Source organism: Theobroma cacao, chromosome 1 (assembly GCF_000208745.1).
Source record: "Theobroma cacao cultivar B97-61/B2 chromosome 1, Criollo_cocoa_genome_V2, whole genome shotgun sequence".
In the NCBI taxonomy this organism is placed as follows: domain Eukaryota; kingdom Viridiplantae; phylum Streptophyta; class Magnoliopsida; order Malvales; family Malvaceae; genus Theobroma; species Theobroma cacao.
In genome coordinates, this window is record NC_030850.1 from 5,874,132 (window position 1) to 5,895,161 (window position 21,030).

The window sequence follows — 21,030 nt, forward strand, 5'->3', positions numbered from 1 at the left end:
TAATAAGAATAAAAATAATTATAGTTAAAAGTTGCTATTAAAAAATTTTAATGTAAAACTGTAAGAATTGACATAAAAACTTATAAAAGTAGAATAAACAAATTTAAAATCTTAACATAAATGATTGAGAGTTAACGTAAAAAATCAATTAAGTAAAAAAAACTAATTTTAATGGAAAAAAATATATATTTATATTCTCAAATTAAAAGTATTTAACGATATATAAATTTTAATTTTTAAATAAAAAATAATAAGAATAAAAATAATTATAGTTAAAAATTACCATTGAAAAATCTTAACATAAAACTGTAATAATTGAGATAAAAACTTATAAATGTGGAATCGAAAAAATTTTAAATCTTACTGCAAATGTGTGAAAGTTAACATAAAAAGTTAATTAAGTTAAAAAATAATTTTAATAAAAAATAAATATTTAAATTTATATTCTCCAAGTAAAATTTTTTAATGATATATAATTTTTAATTTTTAAATAAAGAGTAATAAGAATAAAAATAATTATAATTAAAAGTTGCTATTGAAAAGCCTTGACATAAAAATGTAAGAATTGATATAAAAACTTATAAAGTTTAAATAACTAAATTTAAAATCTTAACGTAAATGTGTGAGAGTTAACATAACAAGTCAATTATGTAAAAAAATATATTTTTAATAAAAAACAAATATTTAAATTTATATTCTCATATTAAAAGTATTTAACGATATATAAATTTTAATTTTAAAATAAAAAATAATAATAATAAAAATAATTATAGTTAAAAGTTGCCATTAAAAAAATCTTAATGTAAAGTTGTAAAAATTAACGTAAAAACTTATAAAAGTGAAATAAACAAATTTAAAATTTCAAAATAAATATGTGAGAGTTAAAGTAAAAATTCAATTAATAAAAAATAATTTTAATGAAAAATTAAAATTTATATTTATATTATTGAGCTTAAAGTATTTATCGATATATAAATTTTAATAAAAAATAATAAGGATAAAAATAATTATAATTAAAAGTTACCATTGAAAAGTTTTGACGTAAAATCATAAGAATTGACGTAAAAATTTATAAAGATAGAATAAACAAATTTAAAATCTTAACGTAAATGTGTGAGAGTTAATGTAATAAGTCATAATGATAATTTTTATTGAATTAAATTAATTAAATATAATTTTAATATTAAAAGAATAATATTCTTAAATTTTAAGCTAAAAAATAGAATAAAATTTAAAATCAAATAACATTTAAAATAAATAGATGTATTTAAAAATTACTTACCTTGTTAACTTAAAATGGATAAGTTTAAAAATTATAAATATTGTTTGCCTGTTAACCTTATACAAGTTTTTATTATTATTTTTAATTATATTAATTGATCTTACAATAAAATTGATTTATTGTAACGGTCACTATAATTTTCTTTCAAATATTAGTGAATGTTTAAATTAAAATGTAGAACTTTTAGGCAAAATTTTAATTAAATAAAAAATGAAACTAAAAATAATAATAATTTGATATTAATTTTAAACCACCCATGTGCAAATATCGTTTATATGAAACCTTTTCACTCTTCAATCTTCAAAGTTTTTATTTAAATATTGTTACCATCACCAAGTTCTGTACCAGTGGTTACTCCGCTCGAGTTTTGCGACCGTTGCTCCCTTACTCATCGAGGCTTGGCTATTGCCTTGTCGATGAGATATACGTCACACGCTTCAACACCATTCGTTTTTTAAGCTAATTTTGTTTTTAAAAATTTTTATTTTTCTCATTTTCTTTATCAATATTTTTGGATATTCAATACTTTTATATGTTCTAAATTTATATTTTTCATAATTTTCTTTAACTTTTGGACATCAAAAACAAAGATACAAATGGAACCCGAAGAGTAATACTTTGAAGCAATGGTTAAAGTTATTATTTAAGAACTATACTATTTAATACAATAAAACTATTATAGTCTAATTACTTTTAATTATCATAACTTAAACTCATTACATTTACACGTAAAAATCGAATTGAATATATATATATATATATCTTAAAAGTAGTATTTAGTATCTTAAACATTCAATCTGTTCAGTAAAATTCTAAATAAAAAATTGCATTCATCACAACCTCTACAGCTATATAAAGTATTTCCCCATTTTGATTTCTAACAAATCAATCTTTTGCATACTCCCAACTGTTTTTGGATACATGTGTCTCCCTTGTCCAATATAAGCAAATTATAAACCATCATTACTTCTTCTTAGCACTAACGTTGTGTCATTGTCCAAATGGCACGTCAAATCATACCAACCAAGTTAAGACCCTAATGGCCAACAAGAATATAGAGCAATTTTTCCATGATTTCACCAAATTTAAGAGATTTATGATTTGATTGAATCAAAGTATAGGATTGGTTTGAAGCACTTTCATCAACTATAAGCTAATTAAAAAGAAAGCAAGAAAAAGAGATTGTTTGTTCTAGAACTAATGTCAAAAAGTTGTACATGGTTAAAAAATTTAAATTATTTAAAAATTTGAAATAAATTTTTATTTTTTATTATATTCAATTAAATGTATATATTTTTATTTTGAATCAAATAAACTCTTGTACTTAATAGTTGATTAATTGTTATTAATTAAAATATCAGTTATCATTTTATGTCATATGACGTTAATGTGACATGTTAATATATTATAATAATGATAATGTGACATACTGATGTATTATTTTTCATCTTTAACGTCAATGTCACATCATTATCACGACATCATCATGTAGATATAAAATGATAAATGATATTTAATTAATGTGAATTAATCAACCGTAAATTATAATAACTAATTTGACTTAAAATAAAAAAACAGAAATTTAAATGAACATATTTGAATTTCTTTAAATAGTTCATAAACTTTTTCAAGCATTATACCTATTAAATTCCACTTTCTTAAAGTCAGTATAATTTTAACTTTCAATATTACCCTTCAACTGCTATTCAACATAACATCAATCTGTTCATATTGCCCTTAACTTCAGTGAATTCGCACATAGCAGAGTTGTTCAACTTAACTGAAAGATTAGTAACTTGTGAGGAATAAGAACGGGTAGAAGTTTTATTAGTTGTTCTACAAATATAAAAACAAAATTCTTCAGAAATTCAGAAAGAGGAAAAGCAGTAAACAGAGATTCAGAGGTCCTAAAGGATGTCAGTAATCATTGTATCAATAACATCAGGAGTCAATGAGGGACAGTGAAGCAGCAATTCACATTCATAAAACATAGTATACAAACCAATTTCATGAATTTTCCACTCCCTTAAGCCATATTCTTCTTCTTGCCCTGGGAAGTTGATGCTCGCATGAGGTCACTGCTGTTAGATACTGATTTACTGGTTGACATGTGAATGACTGTTTCTAAGATCTTTTAACAATTTCTCCTTTACAATCTTCACTGCAATATTCAGCTGATTAGCATAGTAAAGAAAACCAGCCTTTTCTGATTTCCCCTTTTTCTTTTCTCTGTAAGCAAAAACGAAGTTCACTGCCATTTTGAACTGAGATCATTACCATGTCTCTTCACACACGTTCAAGGAGAGTAATATGCATCATGTATACAAAAAATGTTGGGAGTCTTGGTCAGAGCAAGCTGCCGTATCCTATTACCAGAAGTAATTGGGAGAAGCTCCTTAGAAACAAGAACCAGAAACATAAGAGCTTTTAATCTGCAGCTCCAAGACAAAGCACCCTCAATAAACAACACAGATAATTTTGAAAATGATGCCAAAGTTTGACATTGCTCAAGAAGATAAAAAATAATAATGAAAAGAGAAAAGAAAAAAGAAAAAGAAAAGAAACCATTCTAGACATTCTGATTTAAGTTGACCAAAATTGCTTTCAAATACTTAGTACTTTAAAGCAAGATGAATTATTACCCCTAAACTGCTGTAATTATAATCAGAGCACTCAGAGTAACATTAATACAAATGCATGACTTGTGCATAGATCCATATGTAGCAAGGCCTATAAAATTATGGGAACCATAGAAAGAATAGTACAGAGAAGGTGGAAAACTAGTTTTGATATAAAAGAGGGGTGTACAGCAAACCAATGAATAGTTTCTCTCTGAAATTAATACCATAGATACACTGATATTCATAACACCATTATGCCACCACTGTGCTAATCAATCAATCAAGTCATTAGAAGATATAACAGCCTATTCTAATTCAAAATGCAAAATGGTACTGTAGGAGTTCAAAATCTTCTGATAGATCCGATCTTAATGTGTAACCTGTGCGTGAAAATGCAACATAACTGATTACTATTTTTTTTCTTGGCAAGGAAAAGCTATTACAGAATAACTGCTTATATTACATCATACTCGTTAAGGGCATCCAATAACCAGAAGCCTGTTCCCCTCCCCCACACATTGAAACAAAGTAGGGGGTAGATGATCACAAATTCTTTTTGTGCCAGCAGCTGACCGTTTATCATGAAATTAGAAGGCAGAAGTCAAATGCTCACCCATGCAGATAAACAAAGTAAATGTAGATGAGGACGGTAATCTTTTTGTGCAAGAAAGTGACTGTTTATCATGAGAATACGAGGTAGAAGTCTAATGCATCATTTATTTCCATATTCTTTAGAAAAATAACAGATGTTGAATACTTTCATTATTCAAAAGAATCAAAACAAGCTCAGAGCCCAAAAGTGGTTGAAACTTACAAGGACTGAGGAAGCTCTACCCTATTTTATGTGCTGCAGAGATTGATTCCAGAAAGAGATTAGCTATGTTCTGCGGTGAAATCCAGATACCGTGCAGATATACTTGAGAAATATATTTCCTTAAAGAAAAATGCCCAACCTCAGATGACATTAACAAGGGTAGCAATACATTGTTGTGTCTTCCTGAAACTAGAGCAGCCAAGTGCAATCAACATACATGCTCAAGGCCACAAGAAGGCCACAATATTCAACTCCGCAATCACGTGTTGAAGCCAAGAAGCAGAACTCTAGAGGCAAGTCCATCAGGGTGGAATTCACTTGAAAACTCGTGAAAGAGTAGCTACTGTTTGATGTCAAGGATCAACCTCGTTAACAATAAATAGTATTGGACTTTTTGCTGGGTTGTTCTTTCCAACTCCATCCATTACCTACCAATAGTCGCAACAAGAACACAAACCATCCTTGAAATGGTGGAAACGAGTAGCATCTCTTATGATAATTTCTCTGCCAGAGAGTTTAGATATAAATTTAATGGCAGAGTGGCAGTCATTACAGACTCTGAGATTTTTCATGATCCTCAAAGTGGTGTTCTCAGGAGTACTTATTAGTGCAAAAGCAATGGCCAATTTCTCACTATGATGTTTAAGCATCTGCTCCTTAACTTCTTCCTCAAGGTCATGTAATACTGATTCAGTATCTGGAACAAAGCCCATCTTTTTTATATCTTCCCATATCTTTGCCATCATCTTGTAGACTTCATCTTTCTGTGGATGAAGCCCATCCTCAGCTCCGAAGATATGGACTTTGTTCTTTATCTGAACCCAACTAATTCCTTGTTCTTTCTTCACCCCTCCATCCTTCATTAACTTGCGAATTTTTGCAGCATCTTCCCACTTTCCACAAACTGAATACAAATTAGCTAGGGCTGAGTAGGCCCCACTGTTGTCAGGGTCAATACAGAGCAATCTTTCTGCTGCCACCTTTCCGAGGTCTACATTCTTATAAACCTTACAAGAAGATAAGAGTGAACCCCAAGTTATAACATCTGGTTCAATGGGCATTTTTTCAATAAAATCATATGCCTCTTGTACCAATCCAGCACGCCCAAGAAGGTCAACCATCAATGCATAGTGGCTTAGTGTTGGTTCAATTTTGTGAAAATCTTTCATCATATTGTAATACCTGTGGCCCTGTTCTACCAGTCCCACATGTGTACAAGCAGAGAGCACACCCACATATGTTATATGGTCAGGCTTGATTCCAGCTGCCAGCAATTCTTCAAACAGCTCAAGGGCTTCTTCTCCAAGACCATGTTGAGCCAGACCCATTATCATGGATGTCCAAGATACAGTATCTCTGGACCAATGTATCTGACTGAATATTTGCCTTGCACAATTAATGTTTCCAGCTCTAGAATACATGGTAATTAGAGCATTGTTCACAGAAACTGAGGATGCTTGTCCAGTTCTTATCGCACTTGCATGAATTTGTTTGCCATGATCCAATGAAGTCAAGCTTGAGCTGACACTCAACATGGCTGCCAGAGTGAAGTTGTTTGGTTTTGGACCATCTCTAACCATTAATCTGAATAGCTCCAATGCATCATTATTCAAGCCATTCTGCAAGTATCCAACAATCATGGCTGTCCAGGCAACCACATCACGGTCTCTCAATGTGTCAAAGATCTCTCTAGCTGGTTTTAAATCTCCAAGCTTAATATATCCATCTAATAAGGATGTAAATGCAATGACATCAAGGTGTGAAATTCCACTCTTCTCTACAATCTTTTGACCAATTTGAACCCCACCGGACTTTGCATACATTGAAATCAAAGCATTTCCTACTGGTCCATATGTATCAAATTTGGTGCTAACAATACGAGCATGAATTTGTTTCCCAAGTTTCAACATCTCAAGATTGGCACAAGCTGATAATGCACTAATAAACGTGAATTTATCAGGAAGCAACAAAGAATCCCTCAGCATATTACCAAATGTACCCAGAGCATCAAGATCAAACCCATGTTGATTGTAACCTGCAATCATTGAATTCCATGTCACGATATCTCTCTCATTCATCCTACAAAATTGTTCACGTGCAAGATCAACTTGACCATACTGCATATGCAATGAAATCATAACATTCCAACTCGACGTATCCCTATGTCCCATCCTATCAAAAATAACCCTTGTTATCATGGGGTCACCTGACTTTGCATACATATTTAACAAAGAATTTGCAACACTAACATAACTACTAAGCCCAAACTTAACAACACAAGAATGTACCTTTCGACCAATATCTAAAGTTTCAATAGCAGCACATGATGCAAGTGCACTAGTAATTGTGTACTGCGTTGGCGTAACTCGTTCTTTAATCATTTCATCAAACACTTTTATAGCACTTTGGAAATGACCCATCTGATTATACCCCACGATCATTGTGCTCCACGAAACAGAATCAGGATTCGGTATCTTATTAAAAATTTCATTGGCTTCAGCCATTTTACCCTGTTTGGAATAAGCTGATAAAAGGGTGTTCCACGAGAAAATGGTCTTCACAGGCATTTCATCAAACAAGGATTGAGCATCGTAAAACGACCCGGTTTTGGAGTAAACATTCATGAGATTGTTCAGTAAGAAGACACTAAAGTGAAGCCCGGCTTTTATTATTCGAGCGTGGATGGATTTTCCGGCTAAGAGGTCTTTGGATCTAAGGCTTTCTTGGAGGAGACAAGCGGTGTGATATGACAAAGAGGATGGGTCTGGGATGTTCATTTAGATAGCAGATTAAGAGAATAAATCAGTATTAATAGTAATTAAGAGGTCTTGGCTTTGTCAAATCGTGATAATAAGTAAAAATGATGTGGGTGTTTTCTTCTTTGTAATTTAGGTTTGAATAACTGAACTGGCGGGAAATAGACTAATGACGTTAGTGGCGCCACAGAACTAGAATATTGGGAGGGAATAAAACAGAATGCCCTGTTTTCCCCTTTTATACGGGTGAAATGAAAAGCTCCTTTCCCATTTTTGCCAGAGTGAAAAGGTTGACTCTGTAGGCAAAAAGCCTTTCCTTTTATAGAATACTCTTTTTTGTCAGAGTATTTGCTTTAATAATTGGTGTATAATTTCTATTCAATGGGAAAACTTGTAATACTCTTCTCTAAATTAAAATAAAATCTACTCAAGTTCCATTACGTGGCGAATTAAGTTGAGTTCCAATATTCAATTGCCACCATTTAAGCCCACAGCTAGAAGAGAGCAAAGATCTGCCTCTCCCACATTCCAACCAAATGACTCATCAGAAACCGGCAGGGAACCCTCCTTTTCTTGGGTCACTAACTGCTACAAGGCCTCCATTTCCCTTCAAAGCATCTAATTTATGAACTATAAATTGGCAGATAGTCCCACCGGCTAGGCCCTGTAGTACATGACCCTTCTTTTGAAGGTCTCTCCTGATATGTGCAGGAACTTCAAAATGGTCTCTAATAACAGTTGTCCAGTTCTCATATGTCACCACGTTGGGTATCAGCTGCATAAAAACAGTGAAAACGAATCAGATACTTAGCCTTAGCCATCTAGCTTAATGGTTAATCGAGAAGCAATGCCAAAGGTTTCAGCAACAACCTGATGGTAGATCCTTGGTGCCATGACAGAAGAGAGAGGATCCATCCCCCGAGCAAAATGGTTCAAGAAAACCCCTGTAGTCCCTGCAATGATATTAGCTCCTCCACTTGCACCCACCACACCACTCAGCCTCTCATCCTGCACCAACATACATAACATCCAGTTTCACAAAATGACCAAACAGAAATAGAATAGAAAACCATTAATTTTGACGAGTTAATTAGATAAAAAAAAAATGTTCGAAGCAGCAAACCTTCAGTACTATTGTAGGTGTCATGGATGACAAGGGCCTTTTGCCAGGGCGGACGAAATTGGGTGGTGCTGGGGGTGGAGTATTTCCAGAGCTATTTGTGGGCATGGAGAAGTCATCCATTTCATTATTGAGAACTATTCCTGTACTTGGTGACAGAATTTTTGAACCGAAGTATGCATTCACTGTATTAGTCATTGATACAGCATTTCGCTTGATATCAACAATGGCGACATGGCTGGTGCCGTGATCATGGATTTGGTTCCACCTGCAATGCAAAAAATTGGAAGACAAGTCAGCAGTAAAGTTAATCTTATGAAGAAAAGGCATGCATGAGAACAGAACAGAATTTAACGAAAATTTTGGCAACATATAAAAGGGAATTTGCTAATTGCTATGCTGTGCCTGCCTGTGCTCTGTGGTTGAATGAAGCATTTTACCTTCCACCATAGTGACCGGGGCCAAAAGTCATGTTGTCATAAATGGTTTTCTTCAACTCCTCTGCAAACTTCGGAGAGAGCATATCCGCTACAACTTTAGAAACATCCACAAAATCAGGATCACCCAGATTCATCCTCACCGCAAATGCATGTTTCAAAGCTTCAATGAGTCTATGGGTTCCAAGTGAACCTAAAATACCGGAAGGGACTCCATATTGAGCAAGAATGTTGAGTACCTGTTACAGTCAGATCAAAAAAGCCCAAGTGATCACATTTCCTCTTTGTGGAGAAATTATAAGATAGGCAAAGCATGCATCAGAATACACTTACAAGCATCATTGAAGCACCCCCTGAGGAAGGAGGTGGCATGCCAAGAATTTTAAGGCCCAGAATATTAGCCGAGATTGGTTCCCTCATTTTAACTTCATACTTTTTCAGGTCATCCACTGTCAGTATCCCTCCAGCTTTCTGAATATCTCTTACCAAATTAAATCCAATCGACCCATTATAGAAAGCATCCACACCGTATATTGAAATCTTTCGAAGAGTTTCTGCTAGTTTCTTATTGTAACAGATGTCACCTACTTGCAAAAGCTCGCCATTTGATGTGAAGATGTCACGGAGCCCCTTATCTGCCAAGATTGCTGACTTTGTACTTTCCATCTGCATCTGGAGATATGGTGAAACTTTGAATCCTTTCCGAGCAAGATTCTCGGCTGGCTTCACAAGCCTTGCCCATGGAAGCCTTCCATGTTCTTTCCATGCTTTGTGAAGGCCTGCAAGTTCCCCTGGCACAGCTACAGAGAGGGCACCGCTAGCCTTTAGAGTAGCATTGCCAGCATACATATTCTGAATGGAGAGAAAGATGGAAGGATTAATGAAGAACATGCAAAAGATGGATTCAACATATCAGCTAGAAGAACAAGTAAATTCTGTCAATCAATTTTGTGCACCTGGGAAGCTTTCATTGGAGCTGTTTCTCTCATATCGAATGCTTGTGCCTTCCCATTAGATTCCCTGACAAGCATGAAGGCTCCTCCACCTATGCCACTTGATGCTGGGCTTACAACGCCCAAGCAAAGCGCAGCAGCCACTGCTGCATCAACAGCATGACCGCCAATCCGAAGAACATCCATCCCGATTTTCGAACACCGGCCATCATCAGTAGCAACTGCACCATGACGCGCAACAATCTCCTCACGTCTCTGTTTGGTAGAAGCACTTACTCCATCCAGGCTTGAAGTAGCAGGGGACACAATAAAGAAGAGAAATAAAATGGTGGTCCATAACAATGGCACAACTGCAACCAAGAAAATCCAGGATTTTTGAGTTCCTAAACAAACAGATTAAGTAATTACCCTACTACATGGATAACCAATATGCTCTTGATACACTGTGTCTAATTAAAATTGAGCTTCATAATTTACTTAAAATTGAGGGACTTGCTTACAATGCCATCTTCTAACAGGAAAAAGAGCATTAGGAAATCGCATCAAAAAGAAAGGAATAGAAGAATTGCTTACATGACATTTTCTTCTCTCTTCTGTGGTTCTTCATCGTCCTGTTTTTCTCCTTCTCCTAAGATTATGTAATGAAATTAATGCAATTGGAGTTGCACAGGAGTTTCTAGGTCACATGTTGACTTTCTACTTCGGCATAGGTGTAAATCAAACGTGAAAATTTTATTAGTATGGAAACAAGTAGGAAGCCACTAACCTAGTGATGCACAGAAAACAGTGTTGGCAACTGGATTCATTGATCAACTCTTAGATTTATCCACATTTAACCCTTTGAACTATTTAAGCTTACAGGCTCATCACTTTAGTACTTCACATTAATAAAGACCAAGATCGTCCATCCAGGTATGATTGGTGTTGAATAATCTTGTCTGAATCGGCATGCAATTAACTTTTGGACTCTATATAATACTAATAAGTAACTTGAATTTAAATTATTCGAATCACAACTTAAATAATTATTTTAAAAATTTATATTCGATGTATTGTCATTGTATAAATTTTATACAATGAATTAAATATTGCTACATTGTTAATAAATAAATTTAAAAATTAAAAGTTCTCAAATTAATTGATAGTTATATAGATACTATAATCAGTATATTAAAAATAAATCTTTCTTTCAATGAGTTGTTGCTGGTTCAATAATTAAATTTTTTATAAAATTAATTGAGACGACAGCAGATCCCTTATAATGTTGTTTAGCTTTTAGCATTAATTGCTCATACGTAACCTTATCCCATGTCAAACAAAAACCGTCCTTGGCAGCATTTTTCTTTTTCTTTTTGAATTTCTTTTCACGTAAAAAAATTCATTGAATATCTTTAATTTTATTTTTACCAAGTGTTCCCTTTATATTAGTTAAAGAAATTAATTGAAATTAAGAACTATACTAGCTATTTAATATATGATTCTATATTTGATAATAGTAAATAATATTATAGAGTGGCACTACGTACGATTTATATCTATTATCTCATATTTTGAATTTGTGGAAACACAGTCAAACATAATTAAAACGTTGTAAATATTTCTAAAGTGTGAGAAAAATAACTGTGGCAATTCGGAGGAATTTGCATTACATTACAAGTGTTTGAATAAGAAAATATTTGAAGAATATTAAGACATGCAGCTCAATATTGGCATGTTAATGCTGACATTAGAGAAGGAAAAAAGAAAAAATGGAGACATGACATTGAAAGTGAAAAAGGTAGCCTAATATATTTGTTGAAAATTTTGAGCTTTAGCCAAATATGAATGAACCACCATGATTTTTTTTTTCTTTTTCTTCATTTTGCTGTTCATAACATGCTTAATATTAGATTGAACATTTTCTTTGATGCCATGTTCTATATTTATGGTGTGGGTGTTGAAATAAAAGTTGTTATATAAGAAGATTTAAAAATATATTTGAATTTTTTAATCATTATAAATAAAACCAAATAAATAAATAAAATTATATTCCACTTTTTGGATCAATGATAAATATATGAATCTCTATAGAAAAAGTTAAGTTGGATCGTCCTTTTCTAAAAATTAAAAAAAAAAAAACAATAGAAGATAGTACCAAGGGCCAAAGTATACATAGAGTCCAACAATTTTTTATTTTTTTTTTTTGCATATTCTTACTTTTCTATCAAATGAAGAATTATTAAATATTTAAGTAAGGACTAAGGCCCCCCCGTGTGAATCAAGAAATGAAAAAGGTTTTGATATCTTATTGAAAACGTTGGTTAAAACCTAATAAGGTCCTAAAATGAATTGAGCTTCTTGTTACACTCTATTAATGGGGATTTTTTTTTTCAAGCACTGAAATTACTTACTTTTTCCCATTGTTCTCCATGGTAGTGTACGAAAGGCCTCCACAGTGGACATGCCCCATGTGATATATACATTATAACAGGTAGAAGCCTAGCTACCAATATGATATATACCACCACTTCATTTCCAAGAGTATATATATATATATTCTAAGAGCTAAATGCCAATAATAGTCGGGATGTAACAAAATAAGAGAGAAAAACACTTGTATTTCATAAAAAAAATTATAAAAAAACCTTTTAATCATCTTGATATCTAAGCTACCAAAACCAAACTTTGTAAAACATTTCGAAGTGAAAGTAACTATAAACCCTACTATTTATTTCAAATTACTTTTATTACTATTTACGTGAAGCAATTGTTCTGCACGAAATAGTTATTCCACTTGCATTAGTTGTTCCGTATGAATTAACTCCTCACTTGCTTTAGTTGTTCTATGTAAAACAATGTTTTGCTTTTTTTAATTGTTTTCATTATTTTTTTTATAACATTACATTATAAAATAACTCTTAAAAAATTGATAATAATCAAAATTAACTATCTACACCCGATAAGCTAGGCATCCTCTGGTTCACTACTCAAGTCAGGTACGAGACACCAGGACTGATTAACATGCATTGCCATTCAAGTTCATTGAAGCCTCAATTTATCTTGGTGCTCTAAATTTTAGAAAAGAGAACTAAAACAATTTTTGAATATCTCCATTCTTTTGAGTGAAGGAAAATGGCATAAAGCCCAACTTTTGCCAAGTAAGGTGAAGCCCATGCCAGGCCCAATATTAATGAAATAATTTCCTCCGCTTTGATCGTATTCCTGCGTTCCAGGCCAGGAAAGAGAAGAGAAAAGAGAGGAAATTCAAAAGAAGAAAGCGGGACTTTCCTCTCAAGAACAAATCCAGCCATTTCCACATCTCCTCCAAATTTCTTTCTTTAAATTTGTAATTTTCGTTTTGGTTATTGACTTCTGTTCTTCTTAATGAATTAACGAATGTATTCCTTGATGACTCGACGGCTTTGTTGTTAATTTCCTTGTTCATTCTATTCTACCGCTAGTCGCTCTTTACCGTCGAGGGATGCGCTGAATTGGGGTTTGCCCCCTAAATTTTCTTTAGCAAAATTTAAAATCTCGGGAGTTTATGTGCTTAGCCTACTTCAGGCGACAAACCCAGAAATAATCAGTGTAAATGGCGAAACGTAGAGCCAAAAGAACTGTTAAAGAGGTTCCAGCATCAGCTGAACGCAAAGTAGAGGACGATGACAAAAAGGGAAGCCAAACTGAGGAGAATGAAGAGGGATTAATCGACCAGGAAGGTATACTTGTTCTTCAATCACATTTTCATATATAGCAAACATGTTCGAATTGGTATTACAGTTTGGGTATCTCTGCATTTAATCTATTTTGCTTTTTACCATTTATTTGTGCTTTGGAGTAGCTTTTGACTTTTGAGAATGTGAAAAGTTGATACCAAAAGGTAAGCTAAGTGATTGAACTATGGAAACTGTTTTAATATTGCTCAATTTATTGATGTCATTCTTTTATTATTATTTTTTGTGTAACAGTTGAACGGCAATGTGCTGCGATTAGGGCTATCCGTGATGTGGAAATTGAACATATGCTGACTGCATTGCGTTTACTGCGCTCATATTGTAGTGAGGAGCAGCTGCAAACACCTGCATTGCAATTTTTCAATGAAAATCTTCCAAACCTGTCAGTTGTAAGAAATGCGGAAAATGGGCAGTTTGAAGTGCGGTGGAAACACGAAGACGGTAATATATCCGTTCATAATGCAGATGGAAGAGACATACATTCTTCTCTTTTACATCGCATGTCCATAGCTTATCCTCACGGAGCTGGTATTCCTTCTTTTGGTGGCTTTGAGTTGACAACTGAAACAGGTAGTTTTAATTTTTTTTGAAACAATTGTTGCCAACATTAACTTTTGATTTTTCCACAATGGTTCTGTCTGAAATATTTGCTTTGTTGGTGGCAGAAAGAACAAGCCTTCTACAGGGTGACAATCTGCAGATCAAGGACTTTGTATGTTCTCTTTACCCTTCGTCTGCATCTTGGAAAAATGTAGAAAGCAGTTGCCTTTGTTTCTTCCAATAACAAAGTAGCTTTGAAGTTACAACATTCAAGGATGCTTGGATGTTGCTATATTTGTTATTATCTTTTTGATTGGAGGCTTTCTCTTTTTTAGAACTTTTTTTACACTATAAGTCCATCAAGATTCCTTTTAATGGCAAGTTAGATTCAAGCAATACTTTCGTTATAGGTCATTTTACATCTCTTATGTCTAAGCTACAATTTTCCTTCCTCTTTGAACATAATCTAATCGTTGACAAACAAAAATTAGGTTTCTTTGAGGTTTTACTCACACCATATCTTTGTGTATTATTGCAAGATTTAGATGATAAGCACAATAAAGCTTGCGTACCTGTCATCCATTCATTGATGTTATAAAGTGATGAGTTTATGTAATTTTTCAACTTAAAATTTCTGTTTTGTAGCTTTTGGAGGGGACATCAGACAATCAGATGTTTGGAATGCATGATGCTCTTCGAACTCCTGGGGTTTGTATCCTCATCCTATTTCCACCTTTTTTGTTTATAAACCTGGATTCTAATTTATCATGTTTTTTAGGGGATGGGGGTTTGGTGGAAGGTCGCATTCAGTAACTTTTTTTCTGTACCCTTTTCCATTTTCTGAATTGATGGAGCTTTTCTGAAAAGATTGTGTTTAACATTTTATTGGGATGCTTGCAAGATCTGGCTGAGCTAAAGTTTCTTATGATAACTTTAAGTTTTGATTTATTCTTAGTATCAAAATCAATATGACAATTAAAATGGAAAAGAGTTATCATGATGAAGTAGACCATCCATATTGGCAAGGAAAATTTAACTGTGAAAAGATTGCTCCTAGTTGTGAGGTAGTTTTGCCCTCTAAGTCCTTTAGTGCTTGTGCCAAAGATTTGAGGATCAAGGGGCTATCCTCTATCATGTACCTTAGCCATTGGATTGAAAAGGGAATGGGGGAAGACAAAAACTTATTCTTATGAAACATTTAGTCATTAGATAGTTTCATTGCAAAATTCATCCAATGATCAATGATGTGCTGTTATAATTTGGTATGTTGGATAGTTATGATAATTACACATTTTTGGTTGTTTAACACCCTCAACACCAGTCTACCTACCTAAGGACGTTATTAGCTTAGCTAATTGGAACCTTCACAGTTATGAAACCCTAGCAGAAAAGTAATTCTCTCCCCTTTAGAACTATCACGTAATCCCTGATTATTACACTGAGAAACTAAAGAAGCATGTTTTGTTTTGGTTTGAAATTTAAAATATTATTATTTTCCTTTTGCTGCCATAGAGCAATCTAATGGTATTTGTAGATGGCTTCTATTAGATTATCATTAACAGAATGGTTTATCTTATTGCTATTATTCCAGGTGACCAGCCAAAGGTTATCAATTGGGATGACACCCAAAACTCTGAGGTTGCCTAAGCCTGGGGAGATGCTTCTTTCTGTCCATGGCTCACCCCTTGGAGTGTACAAGGAGGATAATATGGAAGCTATACATGGTATGCTTTTAGTTTAGTGTATCTATTTCTTTCAGACTTTCATGGTCAATATTCTGCAGGGTGTTGCTTTGCTTTTTGCTTATTAAGTGGAAGTAATTTGAAACACTTGAATGATCAAATCTTTTTGTTTCCCTTATTAAAACATAATTTTTTTTGTGAAGATTCCCTTATTAAAACATAATAGTTGATGCATTGTCCTTTATATGCTATATTTTCTTGAAATGCAGATACTTTCCCTTTGTCATTGTTCTGATTTCTGAAATTTTGCTTGCAGAGTCAGAGGAGGGGTGATTGACTTCAAACTGTTCAGCCAGTTATGATGGTTAAATCTATTCAACTAGTGCAAGAAATTTATAATGTCCCTTGCCTCATTGTTCACCTGGTTATTATTGTAACTCACTGATACTTTTGAAGATGACCTTGCTCGTGTAGGATGATAGGATCTCTGTTATGATATCTTCCTTGTAATCACAGATAAGTTAGAGCTGCTTTGCCATATTAATCAACTTATGGTCACACGAACAGTTATCCAGATAGAGGTCCTTTACACTTCCCTCCATTCCGTTTCTTTCTACAGGTAGGGATTCCGATTTATGGAGGCTTGTATTTAAATCCGTTTACCCTTAGACAATATGGTTGCACTCTGAAACCAAACAACCTAAACAGCAGTGTAATCCCTCGATTTGGAATCCTATTAGATAGACTAGTAATTTCCTCTGATATCTGCAAGTTATCACTCATGAAACAAAAGCTCAGCAACATCCAAAATCCTAAGTTTTAAAAAGAAAAAACTACAGATGCTTTCATATTATTTAATTGGATATACAACCAAAATTTAAAATGTTATTCTGTCACAAAATGGAATCATTGATGCAAGTCTACATTCTACAGTGTTACTTTTATCAATGAAGCAGCTTGCTTGTACATCTCTCTTGTAGAGGAATTATTCCTATTCTAAGTCATTGAGAACAAATCATTAAAACATTTTAGACCAACCCCAAATCAATAGGAAGACAGTTTCTTTTTTCAATGCTACAGCACACTTCACTATACCATCTAAGTTGCCCATCATGATCGTAGCAAAGTGCTCCATAATGGAGCGTGTCATGCTGTGAACATTAATAAACAGAAATATGAGGAGCAGCACATATTCAAAACTAGCCTCCAAATTCGCTGCTCACAATTGAGGAAGCCTGCAATGCATAAAATGTTCTGCATTCTTCCTTCTTTTTGTCTCTGCATGCACAACTCACTGTATTTGAATTAAACTGCACACTTTGACAGAGCTAAATTAATTTTCAGACTTAAGAATCGGTTGGTTGGCCTGAAAAACCCTTCAAAATAAATGAATCCAGTTATTGACAGAAGATGTCAAAAATCAAATTTCACTTACTAAAGATTCTCTCATATCAGTTTAATGAAACAGCTGCACAAACTACTTTGTAATTAAGAAGACACTGACTTCCTTAGAAGTTAGTCTGGCTGAAAAATATGTTCAGACAGTGGCAGACTGAACAGGAGGATAAATAGTGGAAAGGTAATGAAAACAGGATGCTATTTGGAAGAAGGAGCTTAAAACTAAGATAAGCTAGACGTCAGAAAAGAATAATGAGCCAACATTACGGGCAAGAAGACTGCCACTGGATCCTAAATTAAATTAAAAATCTTCACGAAACCTTCTACTTCTGAAAATTTAGAATTATGCACAAGCGGGTGGTGGTTTGTGGCATATAGATGCCTGAAAATATCATGCTTAATATCTTGTTGACAACTACTGCAATAAAGTGCAGGTTGACAAGCAGACAGAAAGCTTCTGCACATAACAATATGATTAAAACTATGAACTATGAGCAGAATTTGGCAGATACTATTATATTTTCAAATAAAAAATCAGGCACAGAAAATGATTCACATTAAGAAGATATAGGCTTAGCATATGCAAATAAAAAATAACACAAAATAGGAGACACATACCACATTTGGTGAGGACAACGGTCAATCAGTGTGGCAATACAGCCAAACTTGATAACCATCCAAATGCAATACACGCCTTGCTTTGAATCACACTTAGTTGGAAGGAGATCAGAAGAATAAAAAAACCAATCAAATAGTTACTTCCACATCAGTTTTTGCACTTTTCTCTGGCCTGTCACCAATTGTGGCACTAACAGAATCAGGACTAGCAGGTAAAGATCCAAAAGCTTCTAGAGCCTCAAGGAAGAACCTCTTATTAGGGACTATACCATCTTTTTCCATTTGCTTCACCAACTTCTGCATGAGGTCTTTCATGTTGGCCTTAGTGTAGGCCTTATATAGAAGTTTATATGTTGATGAGTCACGAATCACCCCCATCTTATGTGCATTCTCAAAGAGCCTATCTGCTTCCATATGTAGACCATTTCTGCAGTAAACTTCAAGCATGGCATTTAGGGTTGAAACTCTCATCTCCTTCCCAGAGTTGACAATCCCATCGAATATTTCCCTAGCCCTAGAAACACAGTCACAAAAGCCATACATCATTATAAGACTCTCATAGGTGATGAAACTTGGTACGTATTTCATATCTGTCATCTTTTTGAAAACATGTTCTGCTTTCTCTTTAAGCCGTGCCTTCCCATAGTTTATGATCATTGAATTAAATGTAGGGAGTGTAGGTTTTTGCTTGGAGCGTAACAAGCTCTTAAACACTTGTTCCATCTTATCAAATTCTTGCTTCTTGCCATATGAATCAATCAGCACATTAAATGTAATAGTATCAGGCTTACACTGATTGCTTTTCATTCGAGAAAGAACAGACTCCATCTCTCTAATCATCCCATTTTTCCCATATGCATCCATCACACCGTTATACGTATATATATCAGGGGCAATAATGCTCTCTGCAAGATCCTTAAACAAAGCATTAACCTGATCCACATTTCGAGCTTGAGCAAAGGCTCTCAAAAGGATGTTGTATGTGACAATGTTGGGTTTACACCGTTCCATTCCCTTCATCTTGTTAAAGTACCCCATAGCTTTGTACAAAGCCTTCGATTTGTCACGGGAATGGAGGTGGGCTGTGATAAGAGCATTGTAAACAGAAACATCAGGCCGACAACCACTATTACGCATCTCAGAGAAGAGCCACATTGCCATTCTAGTTTGGCCTTTCTTTCCCATAACTGTAATTAATTTAGAATAAATCCCATTATCGGCAATGTACCAGCGTTGTTTCTGCATCCACCTGAAAACCTGAAAGGTATACAATATGTAAGTAAACAAACCATTTTATTTCATTGAAGGCCATTACCAAATACGAACAGTAATGGCCCTCTTTTTAAATTGTGCTTGCTTCAATTCAGGCGATTCAAAACCCAACCGATTGGTCACTTCAAAAACTTAAATTTCCAAATATATAAAAACTCAAGATGAATACAAAAGCCTCCTCTCAGCTAACTAAAACTCCAAGATTCAAGCTCTCTCATATATTTCATGGTATTACGAGCAAGTAATGATGTTAATTAAGTTCCATTTGGTTACTGCTTTTACTACTGGCCTTTTACTAGTGTTACTTATTTCTTTGCTTCCTGAAAATTGTTGTAAAGCAAAAGTAAATAGTAGCAAAACGTAATGTTATAATTTATTAACAATTAAACAGACGACTAAAATACCATTTTAATTCTAACATATTGCTCAAAATAAATGTAAAACACCCTTCATTTTATCCAAAAAAATTAATATCTTTAGTATTTAATTTTTCAAAAAACATTTTTTACCCAAAATTATATCAAGAATAAACCTTAAAATCACAATCCTAAATACCCAAAATATTAAAATGGACCCAAAAAAAAAAATAAAGAGAGAAACAAACAAACCTCAAGACATTGAAGCCATTTATCGGTTTTCCCAAGCTCTTCGAACAGAAGAAAACAGTGCTCACATTTCACAACTCTCACGTATCTGTTCAATGTCTTAACCAACGGCTCTTTGTCGCTGAAGCTTCTCATTAAGACCCGAACCAGTTCCAGAGCTTCCGGTTCCTCGGCCTTTGAAGAACCCGTTTTCCGCCTGGGTCGGGTCGCAATACAGGATATTCGTGTTATGGGTCGGGTTGAAAGATGACATGGCTGGCTCAGGGTGGATATGTAAATTTGTGAGAATGGAGAATGGAATGCGGGGAGTTGCAAAGAGCAGGGTGATAAAATTAGGGGCATTGTTTTTTCTTTACTTTCGCCTTTCGTTGTTTGGAGAAGATAAAGGCTTCGGTATTAAAATGGCGGGGATTGTAGGGGGCGTTTTACAAATATGGAAAGTTTCGATGAGGACTGAAATGACGAAAGGGCCCTATATGTGGGCAAAGTAGCCAAAAAAGAGGATCCGCTTGGGATCGGGATTTTGAACCCGACGTGAATCGAACACGCAACCTTCTGATCTGGAGTCAGACGCGCTACCATTGCGCCACGGATCCGCTGGTGTTACAGGCTCGTCAGTAAATTTATTTAAAAATTATAAATATAATAATATAAGTGATTAATGAAATAATAAAAAAACATAATGCCTTCAAATCTTATATTTGAGTCCTTTTATGTCATACTAAGTGATAAGTGATAATTTCCAAAAAAAAAAAAGTTGATAGTGGTAACATTTGAACTATATAAATAAAATATATATGAGAAGAAAGGGATTTTACAATTATTTTTTTATCATATATAATACAAAGAAAACAATGAATTGTTTTCTTGTTCATTCGAGAGATGATGCGTCAATCAAAATAAACCAATGTCATTCGTTGGCCGGCATATGAAGGACCAACGATTTTCGTTTGATTAATATAGTAATATGATAAAAATAATAAAATAGAAGGAACTTATCAAGTAATTTTATCATTTCATTATAAAGTTTAATATTCATGGCCTTTCTTTGGTGGTAACATTTTTCAATTGCATGCACTGACAATTTGGCCTGGTGCTTATAATAGCTGCCTCAGCCTCGGGAGCTGCGGAGCTGTTCCTCAAGACATATGACCCTGTTTTTGCTAGGAGGCCATCTTTTTGAAGCTGACAAGTATATTACTTACAGTCAGCAGAACTT

The 21,030-nt window shown here is 33.9% G+C and overlaps 4 protein-coding genes and 1 non-coding gene across 10 annotated transcripts; 1 reads left to right on the forward strand and 4 right to left on the reverse strand.

The window, feature by feature from the left end:
* Nucleotides 3,091–7,661, reverse strand: LOC18611651 (pentatricopeptide repeat-containing protein At2g22070). Of its 4 annotated transcripts, none has more exons than XR_001926282.1 (2): nt 4,718–7,661; nt 3,091–3,648 (listed from the first exon to the last, which is right to left on the reverse strand). XR_001926282.1 is itself a non-coding variant. In XM_018114445.1 (1 exon), exon 1 carries the CDS (start codon nt 7,492–7,494, stop codon nt 5,146–5,148), a length of 2,349 nt encoding a protein of 782 aa, XP_017969934.1. In that variant the 5' UTR covers nt 7,495–7,661; the 3' UTR covers nt 4,649–5,145. The 4 variants fall into 4 exon arrangements, 1 of the variants encoding a protein (XP_017969934.1); XR_001926281.1 differs by having other exon boundaries at nt 3,091–3,677; XR_001926280.1 differs by having other exon boundaries at nt 3,091–3,714.
* On the reverse strand, nt 7,885–10,838 carry LOC18611652 (gamma-glutamyltranspeptidase 1). Of its 2 annotated transcripts, XM_007048019.2 has the most exons (8): nt 10,750–10,838; nt 10,557–10,611; nt 9,987–10,333; nt 9,364–9,882; nt 9,034–9,269; nt 8,597–8,861; nt 8,344–8,481; nt 7,885–8,248 (listed from the first exon to the last, which is right to left on the reverse strand). In XM_007048019.2, exons 2-8 carry the CDS (start codon nt 10,588–10,590, stop codon nt 8,018–8,020), a joined length of 1,770 nt encoding a protein of 589 aa, XP_007048081.2. In that variant the 5' UTR covers nt 10,591–10,611; nt 10,750–10,838; the 3' UTR covers nt 7,885–8,017. The 2 variants fall into 2 exon arrangements, with proteins under 2 accessions (XP_007048081.2, XP_017969935.1); XM_018114446.1 differs by having other exon boundaries at nt 10,557–10,825.
* LOC18611653 lies at nt 13,210–16,680 on the forward strand. Its single transcript, XM_018115222.1, has 6 exons — nt 13,210–13,681; nt 13,931–14,266; nt 14,362–14,408; nt 14,882–14,944; nt 15,828–15,960; nt 16,235–16,680. Exons 1-6 carry the CDS (start codon nt 13,555–13,557, stop codon nt 16,249–16,251), a joined length of 723 nt encoding a protein of 240 aa, XP_017970711.1. The 5' UTR covers nt 13,210–13,554; the 3' UTR covers nt 16,252–16,680.
* On the reverse strand, nt 16,761–20,216 carry LOC18611654 (pentatricopeptide repeat-containing protein At4g39620, chloroplastic). Of its 2 annotated transcripts, none has more exons than XM_007048024.2 (3): nt 19,815–20,216; nt 17,935–19,191; nt 16,761–17,284 (listed from the first exon to the last, which is right to left on the reverse strand). In XM_007048024.2, exons 1-2 carry the CDS (start codon nt 20,151–20,153, stop codon nt 18,064–18,066), a joined length of 1,467 nt encoding a protein of 488 aa, XP_007048086.2. In that variant the 5' UTR covers nt 20,154–20,216; the 3' UTR covers nt 16,761–17,284; nt 17,935–18,063. The 2 variants fall into 2 exon arrangements, with proteins under 2 accessions (XP_007048086.2, XP_007048085.2); XM_007048023.2 differs by having other exon boundaries at nt 16,761–17,294; nt 19,815–20,215.
* TRNAW-CCA lies at nt 20,336–20,407 on the reverse strand. The gene has a single exon. It is a non-coding gene; the product is annotated as a tRNA-Trp (tRNA).